The sequence below is a fragment of the Mustela nivalis genome (genome assembly GCF_964662115.1).
Source record: "Mustela nivalis genome assembly, chromosome: 3".
Classification (NCBI taxonomy): domain Eukaryota; kingdom Metazoa; phylum Chordata; class Mammalia; order Carnivora; family Mustelidae; genus Mustela; species Mustela nivalis.
In genome coordinates this window covers 72,495,823-72,519,975 of record NC_139022.1, presented here as the reverse complement: position 1 = coordinate 72,519,975, position 24,153 = coordinate 72,495,823, and the positions used below count along the sequence as shown (strand labels likewise).

The 24,153-nt window shown below is 35.6% G+C and overlaps 1 protein-coding gene across 4 annotated transcripts in view; it reads right to left on the bottom strand.

Moving 5' to 3' along the window:
• Positions 1-24,153, bottom strand: part of EDIL3 (EGF like repeats and discoidin domains 3) — a 416,104-nt gene that overhangs the window by 281,238 nt on the left and 110,713 nt on the right. For all 4 annotated transcript variants that reach the window (XR_014310084.1, XR_014310085.1, XM_082724687.1 and 1 more), the window contains exon 2: positions 14,281-14,409. Coding sequence is in view for 2 of the 4 variants with exons in the window: in XM_082724687.1 (XP_082580813.1) it covers positions 14,281-14,409 (129 nt within the window). In the remaining 2 variants the exon portion in view is untranslated. The remainder of the gene's footprint in view (positions 1-14,280; positions 14,410-24,153) is intronic.

Here is a 24,153-nt window from a genome sequence, read left to right as displayed (position 1 = left end):
AGGAAACCATACAGGTGAATATAAATTTTTGATAGCTTCTCGTGGGATTTTCCACAAGTCAACTGACATTTATAGTCACAGAAGAGTATCATAGAAACTATTGTTGGAACTTTATATTGTTTCTTCCAGCAAATAATTTCTGTTTAGAAATGAGCAGTAATTTCAGAAAATAAGCCACATTCAGCCTTTTCCAAAACAACTATGTTTTAGACTAAGTCTTACTGAAAACAATCACAACAATTAATGAAATGAAAAAAGACCTTAGAGGCAGAATAAAAATGTAATTGGAAAAAATAGTACAATTTAATCCTCAAAAGAAAAGCCTGAGGTAGTACTTAAAAATTACCTCAAATACTGTTCAGCAAAGTGTTTTGTGCTTTTTTAAAAATAGTGTTTGTATGTTCCAATAATGTACTATGAGAAGAGGTCATAGAATCATGATCCTGTGATAATTTTGCTAATAACACTGAAAAATATGTTGTAAGAATAGTCTGAGAAGATGACTGGAGGTCCTATGCAATATATGTCCAAATCACCTTGCTGTCTGACTCCCAATCATCCCTAAAAATGCCAAATAATCTGGGCAACCACTAAGGCTAATAATTCTGGAAGGTTCCCAACTTTCTCAGCTTTCTGTTTATCATCCTGCATTTTGCTTAAAATGTTTCCCTCTAATAACTTTCCTGGTGAACTATACTTCCATCCCAGCTGATTTTAAAAGCTATCTTGAGCTGTCAAATCTGATCCCTGGGACCCAAAGTAACCTTTGCTCCTGTTGCTACCTATTGCACTTTGTTCTCTTTCTATGATGATTATTTAGCACATTGTGTAATGGCTACTGCTGTGTGTGTTTTATAATTCTTTCCTAAACAGAAATATCTCAAGGGCAGGCTTTTTATTTTGGGGTCACAGACAAAGGGGAGATTAGCCTCTGGGGGTTAGGAATAGCTTTTAATAGATGCTCAATAATATTGGTTAAATGGAAGAGTCTAGTAGTCTTTTGTACTCTGTGATTCTATCTTTATGCAAAGCCACAAAGAGCTTATTGTTGATCTATCACATCCAAGAACTGAATATTAATATGGCATCATAAATTTCAACTTGGTATTTATTATACTTTTACAAATTCTCATTTTGCACTCTTAAAAAGAAAAAATCAATTCATAAGCTATTTGCTGTAAGCATAAGGAAAGCTATACTCCTAAAAGGCCAATTACTAATTATGCAAGCATTACTCACATTACTCATAATTTTCAAATAATAAAACATAGAGTTCTCTTTTCCCATACCAAGTAAGTGGATTTGTCAAATTATACGTTGAAGGAAAGAAATTTTTGAAAAATTAAAAGCTGACAGCTAAATTGCCCCCAGTTTGCATATTCAAGCACAAGCAAAAAAAATTCTGACATAAAAAAAAAAAAGATCAGGATTTATTGGACATCTCAATAATGCTATTAATCACTAAAATGACAGAGGAATATTCAGGAACTTAGAAGTCTGATCTGCATGTAGCTCCTAAATTGTCTATTAGATTTAACTATTTATATTTACTTATTTTATAGCTCTTATATAGTTCTTATTATAAGCTAAGCACTGTTCTAAGAGCCCTAGATATAGTAACTCATTTAATTTGAATAAAACCCCTTCAAAGTTAGTACTATCATTACCCCGATTTTATAGCCAAGGAACTAAGGCATGGAGAGGTTAAGCAACTTGCCCAAAGTAACAGAGATAGTAAATAGAAGAGCCAGGATTGAATTCAGTCTGACAGTTCTTAACCACAATACTATGACGCAATCCCTTGAAGAATGTGTTCCTAGAGTTCAAAGAAAGCATGCTCAGCATGGGACAAACACTGTAACTTAAAGGTATCATTATAATTACTATTATATCTCCAGGTTCTTTCATTGTTTCAAAGCACCCATCCCCATATGTGTAACAGGCACAGTTTAATTTGAACACAGACACTGGACCATGGAGAATGCATTGGTCAAAACTTCAGGTTTAACACCTGTTCTGCCTGCCTTTGAGCAGAAATCTATGACCTTGGTGTAGTCATTACATTTATCACAGAATCGCTTTCCTATTTAACACTGAGATTGGTATTAGCTCAACTGTTTATTTCAAGGTTATTACAAGAAGAATATGTATATTAGCATTTTAATGAATAGAGTCTTCTAAAAAGACAAGACACTATTAAAGGGAAATGGCTGAGGGGAAAAAAAAATGTCCTTGGCATTATGGTGATTGGTAAACTGCATAAAGACTTTCTGCCCACCCCCTTCAATGTTCATTACATGACGGCATGATAGCCAGCATGCCTGGTTGTGAGGTGAGCCTTACCACAAAAGTGTGGGGTCAGGAGCATTGTGCAGAATACGGATGGACCTCCATCCCTGAAAAAGAAAAGTTGACCTTAAAGGTCAGAACATATTCTAGGATGCACCCTGATTTATATATTGCCTGGGGAAGCCAAAGCCATTGACTGAAAGAGCGCTGAACTGATAGAAACAATATTTGTCTTGCTGAAAACGTTTGACAGCTACTATGTCAATGAGTAACCGTACAGGTTCTGTACTCAGTCGCTCTCTATGATCTGCGAGAAGCACTTGGATTCTGATTTCTCACTTACAATCTTACCAGATGAAGACATTATGGAGATTTAGCAACATGCCATAAAAAAAGGTGCTGGTTCTTATTTAAAATTTGCTATATGTTTCAAGAGTTAGTACTTGAAGAAAACACCCTAAGACTGGCTCCATCTTTTGCTGAGGAACCAAAATTGTATCCTCCCCCTTACTAGTTTTTCCAAGCCTTGATTAAAACAAAATAAAGAGAAGAATAAATATTGATTGCTGTGCATTTTAAATCATAGATTGATGAGTTTTATACTTTCAAAGGGAAAAATTTAATATATTCTGAAGAGGATTCTGCCCAAACTCTCACTCATTATATGACTCATCTAAAAATTATGTGTTGTCCCTGTACTTTAAATAACATGGATTACAGAATCTGTTTCCACATAAATACTCTGATTTAGATAAACTGCCTTAGAGTACAAAGTAATCTTAAGGTGTCACCCAATTTTCCTATGGCTTTAGGCAGTGTGGCCAAATACACCTTCACACAATGACACCCATTTGAAGCTGCTTCAGAAAGGACTTCATGCCTTCTATTTCATTAGTAACCATTATGCTTTACTCTAGGAATCACTCATAAAAAAGAGTGTGATTTTAGCACCTACTAGGTCCCAATAAGATCCGCTGATTAATTAGTTTATCTAACTTATGAAAATGACACACTATAGGATTTCTAATAGTTCTAAGAAGTAAATTTCAACATATCAAGATAGTTCTTTGCAATGAATTCTTAATGCCCCTCTCAGTGCTTCCTCTTCATTCTATCATCAACTAATGATAAGAGCACAGATGAAAGCAAATGCTCTATGATTCAGCCAGTTGGCTTTGAGATTCCATTAGAGTAATAGTAAACATTTTCCCACTTCCTACCTTTATCTAACCTTCATAGGTTTTCCTTATCCAGTTAAGTCAGCCCCATTTTCTACAAGCTCTGGAGACATTATTTATGACTTTTCTGCCTACTCTCTCCTTACAGGTTTGAATTCTAGAGAATAGTCTTTTCCTCATAGCTTTTATCAACCAAACTGGACCTTAAGGTGTGTTATAACTTGTCCTTTTTAAACCATCTGTGGCCTTAAATAATGTTTGAGTGGAAAATAAAAGGAAATGTAGTCTTTACATATTATTTTAAAACTAGAGGTGTGCTTGGGTTGCTCAGTCGGTTGAATGTCTGCCTTTGTGTCAGGTCATGATCTCAGGATTTTGGGATAGAGCCCTTTGCCTGTTTAGGGCTCCCTTGCTTCTTCCTCTCCCTCTGCCCCTCCCCCTTGCTCTCTCTCTCTCTCAAACAAATAAATAAAATCTTAAAAAAAAAAAAAAACTATATTTGATTAGATAGCAATCTCTTTGTTCTCCAAGTATATTTTTCTCTTCTTATATTTTATATATGTAAATATCCTATATCTTCTCTCTTCTTCTTTTCTGCAAATTGAATGACTCCAAATCTACGTTACCATAAGCCCATTAAACTTTCTTTTCATTATAAATCCATCATGGTAAACTGTTTAGACTTTTTAAACAATCTTAAAATATTATAGGTCCTCAAATAAGTCTTAACCCAACCATTTAAGAATTTAATCTAAGGAGGGGTGCCTGAGTGGCTCAGTCACTTAAATGTCTGACTCATGATTTCAAATCAGGTCATGATCTCAGGGTCATGAGATCAACCCACATCTCACTCTGCACTCAGTGGGTAGTCTGCTTGAGATTCTTTCCCTGTGCCCACCCCCCACACCCCGCAGGTGCTCTCTTTCCCTCTCTCTCTCTTAAATAAACAAATAAATCTTTCATCTGTTGATGGACAACAAACTGAGGGTTGCTGGGGGGAGGGGGTTTGGGAGAAGGGGGTGGGATTATGGACATTGGGGAGGGTATGTGCTTTGGTGAGTGCTGTGAAGTGTGTAAACCTGGTGATTCACAGACCTGTACCCCTGGGGATAAAAATATATGTTTATAAAAAATAAAAAATTTAAAAAAAGCAAATAAATATTTTAAAAAATTTTTTAAATGTTATTTTTAATGTTATTTTTAACCATAAAACAATATGTAATTAACTCAAAAAGAAACAAACAATAGGTTTAATTCTTAGACTCAAGAAAGAGATTCATGTTGAAAATTAAGACGAGAAAACCAAATAACTCTATGAAAGGTCTTAAAGATTGTTGGGCATATTTTAACTATTTTGTGTCATATATGAGTCTCTTATAAACCTCTTTTCCATGAAAGTGCTCAACCTGGCAGAGAAAATTTTTCGAGGTTAATGCTGAATTTGCCACAGAGCCTATCACTTTAAAATAGCAATTTTCAGTTTCATAGATGCATAGAATTATACATTCTGGCAGCGCCACTACAGGCTTCATGCCATTTCATTTGGAATTTGATTAAAAGAACAATTTAATGTCACTTTCCACTTTTCCTTTTCTAATTTTTCAATGTAGTTCCTAAAATGAACAGAAAATAATCAAGTTTTCCCCCTTCTTTTTTAAGAGAGCTTTTATTTTTTCCTCCCTTTTTAAGAAAAAGACTACCTTCATAGCTAGTAACATAAAGATAAATATCTACAAACATATCTACATGTTCATTAACTTTCTGCATTACCAGTAAAAACTGTTTTTTTTTTTTTTAATTTAAAAAAGTAAAAGGAAAGCAACTACCTAATGATCTGTAGTAGACTATAAAACCACCCTCAAATTCTTTCCCCCTCCTGCATCTTTACCTTTTCAATCTGAAGGCAGGTCCTCCCACCAAAACTATTGTTAACTAAAGTGATACAAGCTGAGATTTGAAAAGTGCTTGTAATTTGGGCTTGATCTTTCTTACTGCTCTTGGGCCTTCCCACCACCACAGAAGGAAGCCTGATCTAGCAGAGACAAGCTATTTCAGCTGAGCCACGCTCCACTACCCAGCACTGGTCAATCAGAACACCTATGTTACTCTCAGAGTGGAGACATACATGGTTGTTTAAACCCACTGAATTTGTAATGATTTGTTAAGCAGAGAAAGCATAATGATACACATCCACTACCGTTTCATTCACAAAAGTATTTATCCCCAAGCAACAGAAAGGTTATACTCTCAGAAAGAAAAAAGATAATGGTTAAAATGGTATACATCAGTATTTCCTTTGATGTGTTACATTTTCTTTTCTTACAAATAAAAACTTTACCACAAATTGGCTCTCAGAATTTCTGTACTTGTTATTTTCTAAGGTTCTTTGATATTCTGTGTATTTTTTTTTCTTTTTTTGAATTAATATACGATTGTTAGGGCTTGGAATTGCAAGGTACTGAATTCTAATCATTATAATTAACAATAAAGTAGAAACACTTTATTTCTTAAAGATTTATTTATTTATTTTGTGAGAGAGACAGAGAGAGTGTGTTGGGGGGAGAGCCAGAGGGAGAATGAAAGAGAGAGAGAGAACCTAAAGCAGACTCTCCACCAAGCAGGGAGCCCAATGCAAGGCTCCATCCCACGACCCTGAGATCATAACCTGAGCCGAAATCAAGAGCTTACCAACTGAACCACCTAGGCTCTTCTAAAGTAGAAACATTTTAAAATTGAGAAGCTAATTGTTTATGAGGTATGTTATAGAAATATTTACATATATAAAACAAAATTAATTTTTTGTAATATATGCAAAATAAACAGCAAAAATATATCTTTGAATCCTTCACTCTGCCATCCTAACTCTATAATTCTATTGGTTTATATGAACATACATTTAATCCTTCTTATTATCAGTAAAGTTAAATAAATAAAACTCTGAAAATGAATCTCCTGAGTGTAGTTGACCAGGAAATTTCTTAGCAATCATCCATGGCTAGCAATTTTTGAGAAGCTATTTTAGTCTATGCAGAATAGCTCTCATTATAATCATTTCTAGAAATATGGATTCAGTCATGAGGTTTGCTTCCTTAGTCCAAGAAGTAATCTTAAGGGGGGAAAAAACAGACAACTACTTATAATTTTATGTAATACATAAATAATTTAACTGAAATTTATCAAATCTCTCATTTTACAACCAAAGTTTAGAAATCTAAAAATAGCCTTGTTCTACCGAAGAGATCTACTTAAATCTTGTTAACATTCTGATAGTTCATGATCAACAAAAAGAAGTCTTTCAGTGTCAGTCTTTATTACACTACTTGATATTCTAAAAGGTAAACATGAATGTAGCTATTCATGGGGCAAGATGTACAGTGCAAATTGTTGTTTTTTTTTTTTTAAAGTTATGAGACTTTACATTTTGGGGGTAAATGCAACCAATTTCTTATAATGATATGGAAGCAGGACAGATTAGCAGTGATGAGCTCTGAAGGCTACAAATTTAAAAGAACCTGAATTCATGTTAGAAAAGGAATACCAATTACCAAAGGAAATAAGTTCGGATGGAATATGATAGAAGAGGACAGAAGAAGACAGAACAGGATGAAGCACCTTCATGTTTACTAATTTTTCTAAGTGAGAAAACCTGGTCAGGAGCCAATGTCCCTACAGAGAAGATAAAGAAGAAGAATTACAAGTGATATAAAACGCTGCCTCTATTATCCTGTACTGAACTACTCTCATCCCATAAGTACCTTGAGTTTTTTTCTAAAAGTGATGATGGATTTTAAATTGCTACCGAACTCCAATGTTTATGTCCTTTGGTTTCAAACTGATGGTTTTAATAGGTTAAATGTATCCTAAGTATTACTGAGTTTTCTGTATGAGTCAGCTAACACAGTTAATTCTTAGTAAAACACAAGCTTGTGTTTATGTCATATTTCTTAACCACAATGATATTAGAATTCAATCTTAAATGAAAAACCTCCCTTGGTCCAAAATCCCCTTTCAATTTACATGCTCTCTCCTCATCCCTATGCAATGAATTTACCCAGTGCCCACTCTGTTCAAATACCTACTTTGCAGTCTTTCTTAATAAACTTTCCTAAAACTGTACCTCCTTTTATCCTCCCTCACAGTTGTCTTCATTTTTCTTTTTGGAACTTACCTTGATAAGTATGATGGTTTATTCTCTAATTCCCCATTTGACCAGAAGATCTATAAAGGCAAAGCCTATTTTTCAGTAGTTATATCCTCAGTGCCAAGAACAGTGTCTAGCATATAGCATATACTTAATAAATATTTGATGGATGGATGAATAAACAAATAAATGAATAAATTGATGAATGTTATAGCCATTTTTTAAACTTTAAAAAAATTTTTTTAAAGATTTTATTTATTTATTTGACGGAGAGAGAGATCACAAGTAGGCATAGAGACAGACAGAGAGGGAGGGGAAAGCAGGCTCCCTGCTGAGAAGAGAGTCTGCTATTGGGCTCGATCCCAAGACCTTGAGATCATGACCTGTGCCAAATGCAGAGGCTTAACCCACTGAGCCACCCAAGCACCCTCTAGCCATTTTTAAAAAAAATCAATGCTTGATTTTGGGGGGCACTTATAAGTTCACAGCAAAATAGGAAAAGGTACAGTGTTTTCCCATATAGTCCCTCAACCCCACATATGCATAACCTCACCATTATTAACATTCCTCACCAGAGTGATGCTAAAATTTATTGCGATGGATGAACCTACATTTACACATGATAATTACCTAAAGGCCATAGTTTGCAGCAGGGTTCACTCTTGGTATTGTACATTGTACGGATTTGGGTAAATGTATAATGATACGTGTCTGACATTATAATATCATGCAGAGTATTTTCACTGTCCAATATCCTCAGTGCTCTGCCTCTGTGTTTTTCATTTCAAATTTCACTTGTTCATTATTAGTTTATAGAAAAATGATTGACTTTTACATATTAACTTGCATTCTACAATCTTGCTATAATTATTAGTTCCTGATTTTTTTTTTGGTTGATTTTTTAGGATTTCTTTCTACATAGATGATGATGTTGTCATGAAAGGATAGTTTATTTGTCCTTCCCAATATGTATACCGTTATTTTCTTTCCTTGTCTTATTGAATTGGCTAGTAATTCCAGTACAATGTTAAAAAGGAATAGTGGGAGGGAGCATCCTTATCCTATTTCTGATCTAAGTGGAAAAGCTTCAAATTTCTTACATTAAATATGATTTTAGCTGTAGGCTTTCTTTTAAATGTTTTATTTAAATTCAATTTAGTGAATATATACTGTATTATTAGTTTCAGGGGTAGAATTTAGTGCCCATTACTCATTACATCAAGTGCCCTTCTTAATGCCCATCACCCAGTTACCCCATCCCCCAGCCACCGCCCTTCCAGCAAACTTCAGTTTGTTTTCTGTAGTTAAGAGTCTTTAATGGTTTGCACTTTCCTGTTTTTATCTTATTTTATTTTTTCTTCCCTTCCCCTATGTTCATCTGTTTTGTTTCTTAAATTCCACATAGTTGAAATCATACGGTATTTATCTTTCTCTGACTGACTTATTTCACCTAGCATAATACCCTCTAGTTCCACTCACATCATTGTAAATGGCAAGATGTCATTCTTTTTGATGGCTGAGTAATAGTCCTTAGTGTTTGTGTGTGTGTGTGTGTGTGTTTACACACCACATCCTCTTTATCCATTCATCTGTTTTTTTTTTTTTTAAGATTTTATTTCTTTATTTGACAGACAGAGATCACAAATAGGCAGAGAGGCAGGCACGGGGGTGGGGGGCAGGCTCCCCACTGAGCAGAGGGCTCCATCCCAGGACCCTGGGATCATGACCTGAGCTGAAGGCAGAGACTTTAACCCACTGAGCCATCCAGGCACCCCATTCATCTGTTGATAGACATCTGGGTTCTTTCCATAGTTTGGCTGTTGTGAACACTGCTGCTATAAACATTGGAGCACAAGTGCCCTTTTGAATCACTATGTTTAGCAGATATTTTCTATCATGCTGAGGAAGTTTCCTTGTATTCCTAGCCATTTTTTAAAAATCTTATATCTAATATTTCCATGTGCCACAATCTAGCTTTTTCTCCATGACCCCAGCAAAAATTAATGTTTGCAATATTATCCATCTGTCACATGTAATCAATGTAAATGTTTATCTTCGTCAACTTGTCCATCATATTTGATACAGCTGATCACACATGCCTTAAAACATGATTTACCCCTAATTTTGGGGGTGCATTGTTTTTCTGGATTCTTTTCTTTCTGACCACTCCTTCTCAGAATTCTTTATAAATTTAACTTTCTCTACCCATTGTTTCATTACTGATGAACTTCTTACCAGTTTCCATTCCTTGGTCTTCTTTTCAAAATTTCTTTTGCTTATGGGATGATTTATACACTCCCTAAATTTATACAATTTATACAGTAATTATCTGTGTAATTATAACTTACAAATCTATGCCTGACTTCTTCACTACTATCTAGCAAGTTTCTCTGATTCAATATGTGAAATACTCAACTCATTTTCTGCCTCTCAATACAGGTATCTTCAATTTATACTACTTCAGTAAATGGCATCAAGTTACTTAAAATTATCAAATTACCAAAAATTACAGACATTTCTTTTTTACTCCTTCCATTCTCCACACTCTTTTACTCAATAACCCCATAAGTCACCAACAATTATCTACTGCATCCTTTCAATACTTACTGGCTTTATCTTTTCCATTCCATTTGTTGCCAAAGCCAAACCACCATGTCTGACCTGGTCTCCTGCAGTAGACTTCAAATTGTTCCTCTACCTTACTGTACTATTTTTTTTTTAATTGTCATATTGTAATGACAATGATATTCTAAAAGCACAAACCCTTTACATGTCTCTTAGTATAAAGTCCAAATTCCTTAGAACATCATGCAGAGGGGCTCCTGGGTGGCTCAGTGGGTTAAAGCCTCTGCCTTCGGCTCAGAACTGGGATCATGTTCCACATCAGCCTCTCTGCTCAGCAAGCCTGCTTCCCCATCCCCCTCTGCCTACTTGTGATCTCTGTCTGTCAAATAAATTAAAAAAAAAAAATCTTAAAAAAAAAAGAAAACTAAGATTTTTTTAAGTCAATCACTTATTTTGTCTTCTTTGATTGCATTAATATACTATATATTTGAGTTGTAAAGTCACAACTGCTATTATTTTAATGGGTTAATTCGACAGCACACAGAGAAGAATTATGCCATGGAACTTAGATAATTTAATAATTTCTAAACTTTCACATACAAACTCTAAAGTATTCACTGGTAATAGGAATCTCCACACGAAATAAATGGGTCACCATTTGGCTCCAAATTACATAGTGCTATCCAGGAATGTGAGCAGGTAGTTGGGAAGAATTTGGGGGCTTGACCACAGGGTGGTCTGTCTACAAGGCGCCTGGAAAATAAAGTCAGCATCCAGTGCACATCTGTGCAAACATTGGTTAATCTGACTGATGTCTTCAAATATGAGGATGTAAAGTAAGTTCTTTTCCCCTTTCTTTTAATCAGGGAGATGTTTTCTTGTTGCCTTTTGTGGCTATATCAGAAGTGAGTTGTAATAACTCTACGAGGCTGAGAACATTGAAGTGTGGAGGTATGTCTGAATAAGGAGATGTGTGTGGGAGAAACAGATGGAGACAAAGAGAGACAGAGGTAAAAGATGGATATTGGAGTATAAAGACAGATCAAGAATAAGATCTAAGAAAAACAATGTTTGAAGTTCACAAATTTGAGCAAATCAATTTCTCCAACCTTCCACACATAATGTAGGAAATGTAGGTGATATCAGGATTGATTGCAAATGCAGGAATGTGTCCAGCGCTTATCTGACGCAAGATGCTTTGGGAGGGAAGAATAAAAGCACAAAACTGGATGAAATTCTTTTGAAATAAGCAGCATCAAGAACTTAAAACAAAGTTACTACAAAGTAATAAGGTTTGAGGTAAAATCAGGAAGTGATTTTTATCTCTAAGAAGAGTGTATATTTGAAATTCTCCTTTCTAGATGTACTACAATGAAGAGTATCTGTTTGATTAGAGAATGAACAGAGTAAAAATAATTTTAAGTATTAGGATCACAACAAAATTTCTTCTAAGCAAATATAGAAAAGATTTTCTTTCCTTTGGAAATTAAGAATAAGGAGACTTAGAATTCATATGATTATAAAATTTATATGGCTTAAAGGTTAGAATAAAGCTTGGCCACTTCACCATCTTTGGGGGGATTAATGTGTAAGTAAAAATCCATCAATGGCAACAACTAAAATCTTCTGTCTTTTAAGATATTACATTAAAATAACTATAGCTTTTTTGAGTGGTGGTTGTATAAAATTCCAGTACACTCTAGTACACTCTAGTACACTGTTCTCTGCACTGGTGCTACCTAAAGGTATGGAAAGGACAACAGAAATGTGTCATCAAAGTAACAGATTTTTTTCAAACTAAAAATGCAGGATGGTCTTTAATGATCTAATGTTTCATATATTTTGTTCCAATAAGTAGTTTTTAAAATATGAAAAAAAAATAACTCAGATAGGCTAGATATTAAAAACATTGTTACTAAATGTTTTTATTTAACAAATATTCAGTATCCCCTTATTTCATGCAAGAAAATATGGAGTTGAGAAAGAAGTAGTAGAAAGGCAAGAAAGGTAATATATGTCTGTCCTAAAGAGGTATCTAACCCAACAATTGTGTTTGAGTTCCTCTTATTTTCTCACCTTTAAAAAAATTATTTTACAATATAGCGAAGTTATTTTTAAGAAGCTATGGACATTTTTAAACTTTTAGGGTACTTGTTTCCTATTATTTTAATGTTATGAAAGTAAGACGTTAAATTAGAATTGGTGTAACTAATATGCTGTGCTAAATGACAAAGCCAATATAAAATGAATATATTTCTTATAAAAACTCTTAAATATATGCTAGGGAAGAATGAGGTTGCTTAAAACATATAATAAAAATATAGCTTAAGATAATATACTATAACTACCTTATTTCTGAATATCATAAGTATTTCAGTAATATACAATAATGAATCTGAGGAAAACTTAATTCTATAACCATTTGATTTCCCAGTCTCATTTGAATTATGTGTTTAGTTTTTAAAGTACTGTTGCCAATAGTCTCATTTTTCTGATAAAATAATAAAAATTGAATTAATTTAAAAATATGGACCAAAGAATTCAAGCATTTACTTATAAAAATCTATGAAGATACTGATTTTTAAATTATTTGAAGACATTTGCCTCTTTAATTCCAGATTTGGCTCTTAGAAAATAGCAACAAAAACATTATATACTACAAATGTAAGGCACCATCAGTTTAGGGTTAGCAGGCTTAAAATATAACACTAAAGTTTTATTCTATTCATCTATTCCTGTTAGGAATATTTATGATTATAATTTTCTTTAGAGATAATAGACTTTCCTGAGGATATGGTTCCATATTAAATGCTGAAAATGACCGTACATATTTGGAGAGTGGGTCAAAGTGATTACAACAGTTTTATTTCAATGGCACGGTATCAAACCCCCTACACTAGCAGTGAGTTAATAAAGCCTTAGAAGAGATTTATATTTGAAATGAATTAAATGAACTAAGTACCATTCTGTAATAATATAACTGTTTCAGAAATAATACCTTCTTAATAATGTCATATAAAAATACAAGAAAACACATTTAACAAATAGAGCACAATAAAATCCAATAACTAGTGGTCAAAATGGCAAGTTAATAGTTTTATTAAATTATTCTTTCCTTCATTCAATCAATAGTTATTGGGCTTCCAGTATGCATAAAGATACTAGGTTAGGTGCATTATACAGTGATGAGTAACAAACTGGTCCCTTAATGCAGACACTATTACTTCTCTTCTTCAAAACTATTTTTCAAAAGCAATCTAAACCTCTGAGTTTTCCAAGGTTTATGCTGGTTCACAGAAATTTAACCCAAAACGTGTTTAGTTTTCCTATATTGAACAGATATAGTCCACTTTTTATTTTTCTTGGTACTGATGTGAAAAAAATAAATTTTTTCAAACTTAATCATCGTATTACCTTTAATGAGAGAAAAATCTCTATACAAATTTACACAGTGCTAAGTTATTTGAAGTACAGCTCTTTCCTTAATGGGAACAATTTGGAAATTATGGAAGTTACCCTGAATCCATAACTATGCATGCCAATGAAGTACTTCACAGATGAAAAAAATTTTTGAAATATGATCAATGACTAAATATTTGCAAATCAAAGTTTTTGAGAAGACTCTGAAGAACAATGCAGCTGAAACATCATCTTTCATTTATTTATAATGTTAGAAAAGTAATGGTTAGAAGAGCTACAAAATACTGATATTATCAATCACTAAAATAAGTTCTATTTTATTTAGAGTGGCTAATTTAAATAGATTGAATTGGGAATTATTTTTCAGTGAGAATGAATTTTTAAATCTCTAATATGTCAATGTTAGAGAAATAAAAAAATTTACTATATTCAAGTAATACTTGTAATGACTTTGAAGTGTAGTGTTACTCACTAGAACAGTTTAAAATTATTTGAGAATCTCACTAATACAAATATAATTCAATTATGAAATAGAAATTATAAAATTGAGAGTACTACAGAAGAGTAAACTGATTCGCAGCATACAGCAATCTTGTATAGAATACCCATACTGCACCACACCAAATTTGTCAGTCACTCATGCAAACAAAGAGGATAACTACTGAAATGCTTAAATCTTGCACTTACCAACCTCCACAACACTAGAACAGTTGGGATCTGTGAAGCCATCTGGACACTCACAGGAAAAGGAATTGTCAGATAATCCTGACAAGCAAACACCTCCATTTTCACATGGATTGGGATCACAAATATCACCTGGGAAATAAAGAAACAGATAATGAATTTTCATTTGTCTTAGGCACCAAAATATACAATTTCATATGCTATCTTCCTTTGGTAAAGTCATCATACTTTTTAGATTTTCAGAAAAGGTATGCAAGACCCATTTGAATCCATGTGCTTTTAAGAGAGATGGTATTTAACATAAAATTAAATTTTCTAATTCAAACATTGCATACTGAATAGCATACTAAAAGTAAATGAACTCAGTCTGGGGTTCCTTCATTACATGTAAATAAAATATTGTCTGATTTGTTAAAGATTAACAGAAATATCTCTGATAGACTGATTTATTAATTACTCCAATAAAAAAAACAAGTCCACACACTTAACTCTGTAACTCTGCAATTTCTCTCATTAAAGGAGTGAGGGTTATTTCTGGATCGCTAGAATCTGGGCTTGTCCCTGTTACTTGCTTTGGCCAAAGGGACATTAGCGGACTTGAAGACAGCAGAGGTGTGATAAGGAATTTGAATATTTCCTTCTTGGAACCCTGACAAGGCCATGCGAATAAATTCAGGCTAGCTTGCTTAAGAGAGGTGAGAGAAATAAGGAAGAGTAAGAAGGAAACTGCCACAGAGAAATAAGTTGTAAATAAGCCATGACAAAAACCTATAATATGTGGCTTCAGCTTTGGTACTGGGTGGTAGATGGTACTGGTGAAACCTGGAAAGGCACTGAAGGATGACTACAGGAGGCTAGAAAAATGTGAGGCTATCCCATATTATGTAGAGAAAAGCAGCTGAGAAAAGTTTAGTGACAGAAAATACACCTAATCATCTTTTATATATCAGTAATGAAATTTCCAGGCAGAATGTCAAACTGTTGTCTCTTAACAGCTGCATTGATAAGGAACTACAAGAAAGAGATGTCATAAATAAAAAACTGATGAGCTTGCAAGTAAAGGAATACAGAGACCAGGATTTGATATAACCAACCAACCAATAACAACAAAAACTATGTTTCAATCCCAGCCTCTCAAACCAGTGAAAGAGCAAATCCAGAGCTTTGTCAGAAAGACATGGCCTCAACATAAACATCAAATTAAGGATATGCGAGAAGGCCCTTATGAAAATATTTCAAATAGTTCAACTACAGCCTGAAAGTCCCTCTAGGCTAGATAAAAGAGCCTCTGAATTTTTTTTTTTAATTTATTTATTTGATAGACAGAGATCACAAGTAGGCAGAGAGGCAGGCAGAGAGAGAGGAAGGGAAGCAGGCTCCCTGCTGAGCAGAGAGCTGAATGAGGGTGGGGGTGCTCCATGTAATGACCCCGGCATCATGACCTGAGCCAAAGGCAGAGGCTTAACCCACTGAGGCACCCAGGCACCCTAGAATTCTTAAAGGTATTATCTAAACAGCTTGACACACCCAAAGCAGCACTAATTAAGTTTTGAGTGAAAAGCAGGCTTCAGACAAAGTCATGGGTGTGGTTTTATTGCATGAGGATATAAATCAGATTCAGAAAAGCCCACAGAATTTTTAAGTGAGCTTTACAGGGGAAACATTGAATATTGATTAAGGGTGCCTGGGTGGCTCAGTGGGTTAAGCTGCTGCCTTCGGCTAAGGTCATGACCTCAGGGTCCTGGGATCGAGTCCCGAATTGAGCTCTCTGCTCAGCAGGGAGCCTGCTTCCCCCTCTCTCTCTCTCTGCCTGCCTCTCTGTCTACTTGTGATCTCTCTCTGTTAAATAAATAAATAAAATCTTTAAAAAAAAAATAAACAGAAAACAAAGCAAAACAAAAACAGAAGGAGGTTTTTCACATTTACAAAAGTATCTGTGCCCCAACTTCCTACTATTTTGTATTTCTTAGAAACTTTATTCTGCTGTCCCATGAATTATTTTCTCTTTTCTAGACCAATGACTTTAATACTTTAGAAAAATAAAAATGGAGGTTAGGATTTTTCACATTTTTAAAGCAAGTAGTTAGCTATATTAATAGTATAGGTAAAAATACTACATTAGCAGTGGAATGGCTATTAGAAAAGACAGTCATGAAATAAGTGAATAAATGAATGAAAGAATGTGTTTTGGGAATATCATAGAATTTAGTAGGGCTAGACCATGGATTATTTCTAATATATTGTACACTTGTGAAAATTCACCTTATATGTTATCCCCCTCCTGTTTTTAAGATTTTATTTATTTACTTGACAGACAGAGATCACAAGTAGACAGAGAGGCAGGCAGAGAGAGAGGGAGGAAGCAGGCTCCCTGCTGAGCAGAGAGCCCGATGCGGACCTCGATCCCAGGGACTATGACCTGAGCCGAAGGCAGAGGCTTTAACCCACTGAACCATCCAGGTGCCCCTGTTATCCCCCTTTTTGATCCTTACTCAGTGTCTTTTGAAAGGTAAGAAATAGGTAGTAGATTTGACCAAAATATTTTAAGTAGAATCAAGATAACACTGTGACCAAACTGATGTGAGGGTTGAAGGAGAACAAGAAATCTGGGTTGATATCTAGAGCTCCGGCCTGTATGATTGAGTGTCCATTTTTCATAAGGAAATTTAATGGATTTAATTTTAAAGGAATTACTTTGTCTAAAAAGTCTGTGGGACATCCAAAATGAAAATGTCCCATTAAAGCTACTGAACAGACATATACAGAAATGGGGAGATTTTACTACAACATGGATTGCTACGTAGAGATGTGAAAACTATTTCAGTGAGTCTTTAAAAGAAGGGCAGAAGAGGGTACCAGGAAATAGAAAAGAAAAGAAAAGAAGAGAAGAGAAGAGAAGAGAAGAGAAGAGAAGAGAAGAAGAGAAGAGAAGAGAAGAGGTTCTTGGGCAAACCAACAAATAAGTAAGAAAAAAATAAAGAAGAGTCTTTGAAACAGAAGGGGGGAAAAAAAAGGAAATTAGTGCTAGGCCCTTTCTACTTCACTTCAGTTCATTTACTCAGTGACTTAGTATGTCAAGGTCTGCCCAGGATTAATAAAGGTCCCCACATGTACCAGTGTTAGATGGACAATGTCAGCAAAAAACAAAATTTTGGCTTTGAATAAAGCAGAGGGTTGAAAACAGAAGCCCACCAAACATAATCAGGGTTATTGTAGACCATGCTTTAAATCTGCTTCCCCACATCTAACTATGAAATGTACCCCGGTGTCAGATGAGTTCTTCATGAAGTAAAGGCTAAGACAAAGTTAAGAGTGCAACAAATTGATGAAGAACAAATGTCTGTGAAAGATAAACGAGGAGAAAGCAGTAATTGGCAGGAAAAGCCTTCATTCTGGAATGCAGGTCTGACACCAGAGAAAAGAAATGGGGGCAGGTGGTCGTGGGGATGGAGGAGAATGGAGCAAGTGAGCCTCAGTTTGCAATGCAAATTTGACAAAGTCTTAGCCAACCCAGGAGGAATGAAAGATGACTCTTTAGAGGAATCCTCCAAGGGCAGAAATGACCAGGCATGGATATCCTTGCCATGTTCAGTCACGGGCTGAAGGCACAGTGACATGTGAATGCTCCAGGGGAATCCTGGAAGTGCTGCAGAAGGCCTCTGAAGGCTAACTCCATTCCTTGCAGCTGGACCGCTTAGTTCCTTGAAGGGATACTGCAGCAGTGCCCTTGCAGCGGATGCTACAGTCCCCTCACTCTCACCATTGTCCTGGTTAGGATCAGTTACATTTTGTTCTTGCTCTAAACCATCGTAGCTGAGTCTGCCGTCCTCTCTACTTACCCATTATCTCAATGGGTTGTACAGATGAAGCCTGATGCTTTAAGCAGAAACAAATCTTCTAGCTGGCAAATCAAGTCTAATTAGAATGCACCGTAGGGATTTCTGATTCCCTGTCATTTCAATTAACCTGAGAGAGCATCAGTTCAGGTAAGAATCCTGATTAAAATGCAATAGATTCCTGGACCTCAAATCAGTGCCTTTTGTCTGTTCATTCATTTCCCGATGGATGTGTTGGTAGAGTCCTTTAAAACTAAGATGGCAGCCAGTACAAGAAGATAGGCTCGATATAGGAGAATAGGACAATATACAATTTCATGGATCTTTATTCCACTGTCAGCAGGCCCCTAAAATATACCTCTGCATATTATAATCTGTGTGCACCATTATACCTTGATGCTTCTTGGCTGGCTGGCCTCACCTGCTTTAGATTAGGACAGATGTGTTTAATTTGAATCTAACTATGTTTTATGATTCCATCTGCAGTTTATGGCAGACTCAGGCAAATTAAGCGGATGCCGATTTGCCTTTTGGCAATAGAATGAAGCAATTATTTTTCCCAGGGGCAAGAAATCATTGCAGACTAAATTTAACTTCCTGTTTGCCTGGTCTTGCTCCCATTCTCCAGGGTTCTGCTTGGAGTGGGACCATCCTGTCTGAATCCAATGTCCATCTCATTCTTCTCACTGGCACACCACCTGTTGCTAGTCACCTGTTCAAGGTGACTCAGGGATTGTCTTATTTCATCTCATTATAAATTTGCAATCCATGATCATTTAGTCTGGATAGCAAAGTAGATAGGCATCTATATAGTACAGTGTGTAGCACAGCAGAAGACAATGTAAAACCTTCTAAAAACCTAAAATCTCTTCATGATGGTGGTTGTGTGTGTGTGTGTGTGTGTGTGTGTGTGTGTGTGTGTTTTCTGTGAGGTCAATATATAACCATGCAACTTCTAATGCCAAGTAAAGGAGAAAAGCCTTTGTTGGCCCTACTCTGGAAATTAGGTGAAAAGAACAGCTAATTTTTCTCATCAGTGTTTAAATTCTCAGATATTTATACATCCTCTTTTCTTTATACGTTCGTGCCCTTCTCCAGTTCACAGATCAGCGAATCACTGATTCATTCATCACGTACTAATACTCCCGGAAGCACAGGAGAGGCTGGGAATATAGCGAATCACTGATTCATTCATCACATACTAATACTCCCGGAAGCACAGGAGAGGCTGGGAATATAGCTTAAAAGAAGACACATAAGGTTCCAGCACCATTAAAGATTCTACTGTAGTGGAGGGGATGCATAATGAAAAAAAACAAGTAAGCAAGGTATTGGTCACTTTAATAAAAGCCATAGAGAGGGGTGTACAAGAGAACAAAGTGGTGAGAAAGGCAGTAAACAGAACTGGTTACTTAAATAAACATCAAGAAATGCTTCTCTGGGGAGGTGTCATTGGAGCTGAAAACCAAGAGATGAACAGTGCCAGTCATGTTAAAACCTAAGGAAGTCTTTCAGGCAGCGGGATAGCAAATGTACGGTCCTACTGATAAGCAAGAGTAATGAATTCAAGAAGTGGAAAAGAGGCCAATGCATTTGGGACAGTGTAACAAGATGTCACTAAATACTTTTTGTCAGCAACACAATTTTAGTAACAACCAATTTATAATTTAAAGCCCCACATTTGACTGTTTGTCCTCATGATAATCAAGGGTATTTCTGCCAAGCCTATTCTTAATATTTACCAAACATCTACTGAAAATATATTATTGTATTTACATGCTAATATTCTGATGTATTTGTATATTGATATTTTTCACATATTAATATATCTACATAGTACTGCTAATGTATTCAGGTATCTACATGGTAATGTAAATATACCTATCATTTATTTGGATAAGTGCATGCCTCTCCATTTTCTATGTTCCTTCAACAATGCTAGAAGTCACCTTGCCCTCTCTCTGTTTCTGCAGAAGAAATCTGTATACCAGTGTAAAATTAAAAACAAAAAAATAAAAGGTAACATATCACTCAAATATGTTACTTTAACAAAAATATCATTTCATTTCTTCAGTATCTCCCCACACTAAATGGGAAGGATATTGCCATACCTATTCATTTGTGGGAAAGTAAAATGCAGTGGCCATGTAAAGTCATGTTTCACAACGATGACACTCCGGCCTGTGAATTACAACTGATCTTCAGTTTATCACCCTGCCATAACTTGGTAGCTACACTCCTATCATTTCATTTACAAACTGAAAGAAAATAAAAGCTTTGTCTTCAACTGCACAAATTGGAATTTTTACCAATCTGTAAACAGAGTACTTGGCAAAATGAGCCAATTATAGTCTACAAGTGAGCAATAACTCTAGTTAAAATGAAATAAATTTCATGAGAATTTGCATACTCGACCTGGTAAAACTCACAGAAAATGTTAGCACCCTTATGACTTACTGTCGGTGAAATTGTGCACAACAAAATAAATGTCACTTTTTGAACTAACAACAGGCCTCTCAATTTACTTTGGGACTTCCTGAGAGACCACTTGTGTTGAATATTGAAATTTCATTTGTTGTATGTTCTAATGAGTGTGATGTACAGAGTTTTATTTTAAAGCCTTCTTTCATAAACTAAAGCTTATGAGTATAGGCAGTTTAAATTAAAAAAAAATTAGTTAAAAAGGTTTGATCAGTTTGTTACCTTCATATGTACTTTCAAAATAAATTCTAATCGATATTTCAGATCATTACTTCAATTAAGAGGAAGAGAGAAGGAAAAAGATAAAAATGCCAATAAGAATAAATCTGTCTGCATTGATAAGATCTGCCATTTTACTGGAAAATCACTGAACGTATGTGCAATAAAAGACCATCTAATTCTACACACTGGTGGCCACAGGGCCCCCAAATGACCATATTCAGCTATGAAAGACACAAATCTAATGACTAAATGAAGGAACTTCTTTGACTCTGAGCCACACTAAGGCAAACTTAAAGCCCATTATCTCTCAGCTGATAGTCAGTGGTTTATCACACTATTTCTAAAGACATTTCTCTTTTTAGATAATGTTTAAATGCTAAAGGAATATCAAAGAGAATTAGAAGAAAATTAGCAAAAATTGTTGAGTAATGACAATGTGAATTTTGCATCCTTTAACACAGCTTCCATCAAGGCTGACTGCATGAAAAGACAAAAGTATTTGGAGCTCTAAATTTTGAAAGAAAATCTGGGCATATTCTGTGTTTTAAAACACTCTGGAGAGTCCCTTAAAATAACAAAATCTAGAGTTTTTAGAATTGAAAGGGACATCAGAAATGATCTAACCCAGTGGTTCTCAAACTTTGCTATATATTACAATCTCTGGGGAGCTTTTCAAATTCCTGATGCCCAGTCCAATTAAATCAGAATGACTGAGGGTGGGACCCAGCTCTCCACGTTTTTTGAGAACTCATCCAAAGATTTCAATTTATTGAAGAAGAAGAAAAGGAAATAACATAAAGTGAGGAAGGAAAGAAAGAACAGAAAGAAGGAGGAAAGATGGAAGAAAGAAAGTTTGTACTTTTCTGCTTTCATTTGAGAGGAAGGCAAATGAAGAAAAACATCTAACTAGCCTTCTTTGTTGGTATACTGTGATTATGAAAAAAATCATTTGCAGGAAGCTAGAATTAGCAATTTAAAAAAAGGTATACACTATGTTAGGGAAATTAGAATAGATACTAGTTAATACTTACATGTATTGAAATCCTATCAAATAATTAGCTGAAACTTTATAAATTACCAGAAAATTGAACCATACAGAATTCTCAAGTACTGTTGACTATATTATTTCTACCTATGAAAATATCCATCTAGTCATTCAATTAATATTTATTTATTTTTTTTTTATTTTTATTTTTTTTAAAGATTTTTATTTATTTATCAGAGAGAGAGAGAGTGAGCACAGGCAGACAGAATGGCAGGCAGAGGCAGAGGGAGAAGCAGGCTCCCTGCTGAGCAAGGAGCCCGATGTGGGACTCGATCCCAGGACGCTGGGATCATGACCTGAGCCGAAGGCAGCTGCTTAACCAACTGAGCCACCCAGGCGTCCCTCAATTAATATTTATTGAAACCCTTCTATGCTCCATTAAAAATGGTAATTACTACACATACTTTGGGGCTTCTGACAGACAATGACCTGTTCTCCAGAATTTAAGAAAAGACACAAATAACTTGACAGGTAGTTAAGTTAGGTATGCATGTTAGGTCTATGAAAAAGAAAACTGTGGGTGCCAAGGGAGCACAAAAAGGGAGCACCAAACTCAAAAATGTGATTTAGGAGGTCTTCCCAGAAGCAAGTGATCTCCAGTTCAAGGCCAGAGAACTGGTGGAAGCCAGCTAGGCAGTAACATGGGATAAAAGACTGGAAGCAGAGGGAAAAGTATGCATGGATGCAGGGAGCAGAGGCAGAACATGTGTTTAAAAAACAGCAAGAAAAACTCACTTTGACTGCGGAGATGAGTGAACAGAAATGGCATGAGGCAAGGCTGAAGAATAAAGAGTGTCCAGGATATACAGTGTCTTTAAGACACTCAAAAAGAGTCTGGGCATTCCTGAGCAGAAAGGGCAGCCATTTAAGGGTATTAAGCAGGAGGGCTGACATGATTTGGACTTCAGATAACTCACCTTACCTGTAGTGTGGAGAATGAATTAGAAGGAGGCAAAATTTAAGGGTGACAGATCAGTTAGCAAGAGGCAAATATTACTCTGGCACAAGGGATTGCTGGCTTGGATTAGAATTCTAACCACAGAAATGAAGAGAAGTGGATTCCAAAAGATATATTGAGAGACAACATTGATGGGTCTAATGGTCAAAAGGAAAGAGAACTAAAAAATGAACTCACCTATCAAAATTCAACAAAAAGTTCTGCCTTTCATTTTGTTGGAAAACATGGTTGAAGGAGCAAGTCTGGGGATGGTGGTAAGAGGAGGTGAGAGGTTCCATTTTGGAAACGCTTGGAGTGAAGTGCCTGTAGACATTCACTTGGAGATACTCAGTCAAATTTGATATAGTGCATTGGAACCTAGGGAGAAAGGTTTGGGCTAGAGATATATAAATTAACATGGTTGATTTTTTAAATCATGGGGATATAAACAAAATTTCTGAGAAGAGTGTTTGGGTACATGGTCTAGAAACCATATAAACTTGGAAACTCTCTACACTGTAAACTCTCTGAAGTTCAGAATTATTCCAATTTAGGAAATTCTCCCCTGTGCCAAAGATCAGTGCCTGGTATATAGTCAGTGGTATCCATATAAAATGTTGTCCAAATATAGGTCGAGTGGGAGACAGAGGTTGGAAATGTATTCAAAATGGCAGAAACCTAAGGACACCTGGGTGGCTCAGTTGGTTATCTCAGGGTGGTGAGATAGAGCCCCAAGTCGGCTCCGTGCTGGGCATGGAACCTACTTGAGATTCTCTCTCCATCTCCCTCTGACCCTCCCCCACCCTCCTTCTCTTAAAACAAATAATATGGCAGAAACCCAAGAGTGTTTTGGTGCTAATGAGAAGCAGCTACTAAAAAGATGATGTTAAAGATTAGGAGAGAGGGACTACTCAGAATGGTAGGGAGTGCAGAAAGAAACATCAATAGTCCTCAGAGTAAAAGATGGACAGAAAACACTGAGGACTCAGGTGAGTTTGAAAACAATTGATAGTAATGACAAGTACCCAACTAGCTGTCTGCTTAGAGGCAAACACCGGGATGTGTGCTAGAAGTAGAGGACCAATCCAGGCATGTGGTTTCGTCAGACAGGTGTAGTGACCTGTCTGTCAACAGAGCAGAAGAGTGACCCCTGGCTGCTTCTGTATCTTTTGATAGTTTATTGAATTTTATGTTCTAAGATTATGTATATTTACAATTATGCAAAAATTAGAAACCCAGTCAATTGTTCTTTCAGAGAATATTTCAGTTCTTCAGTTGACAGCAAAGGACAGACTGAAAGATAGAATTTGGCTGCTGTATATAAATAACACAGTACATCATGATGGTAACACTTA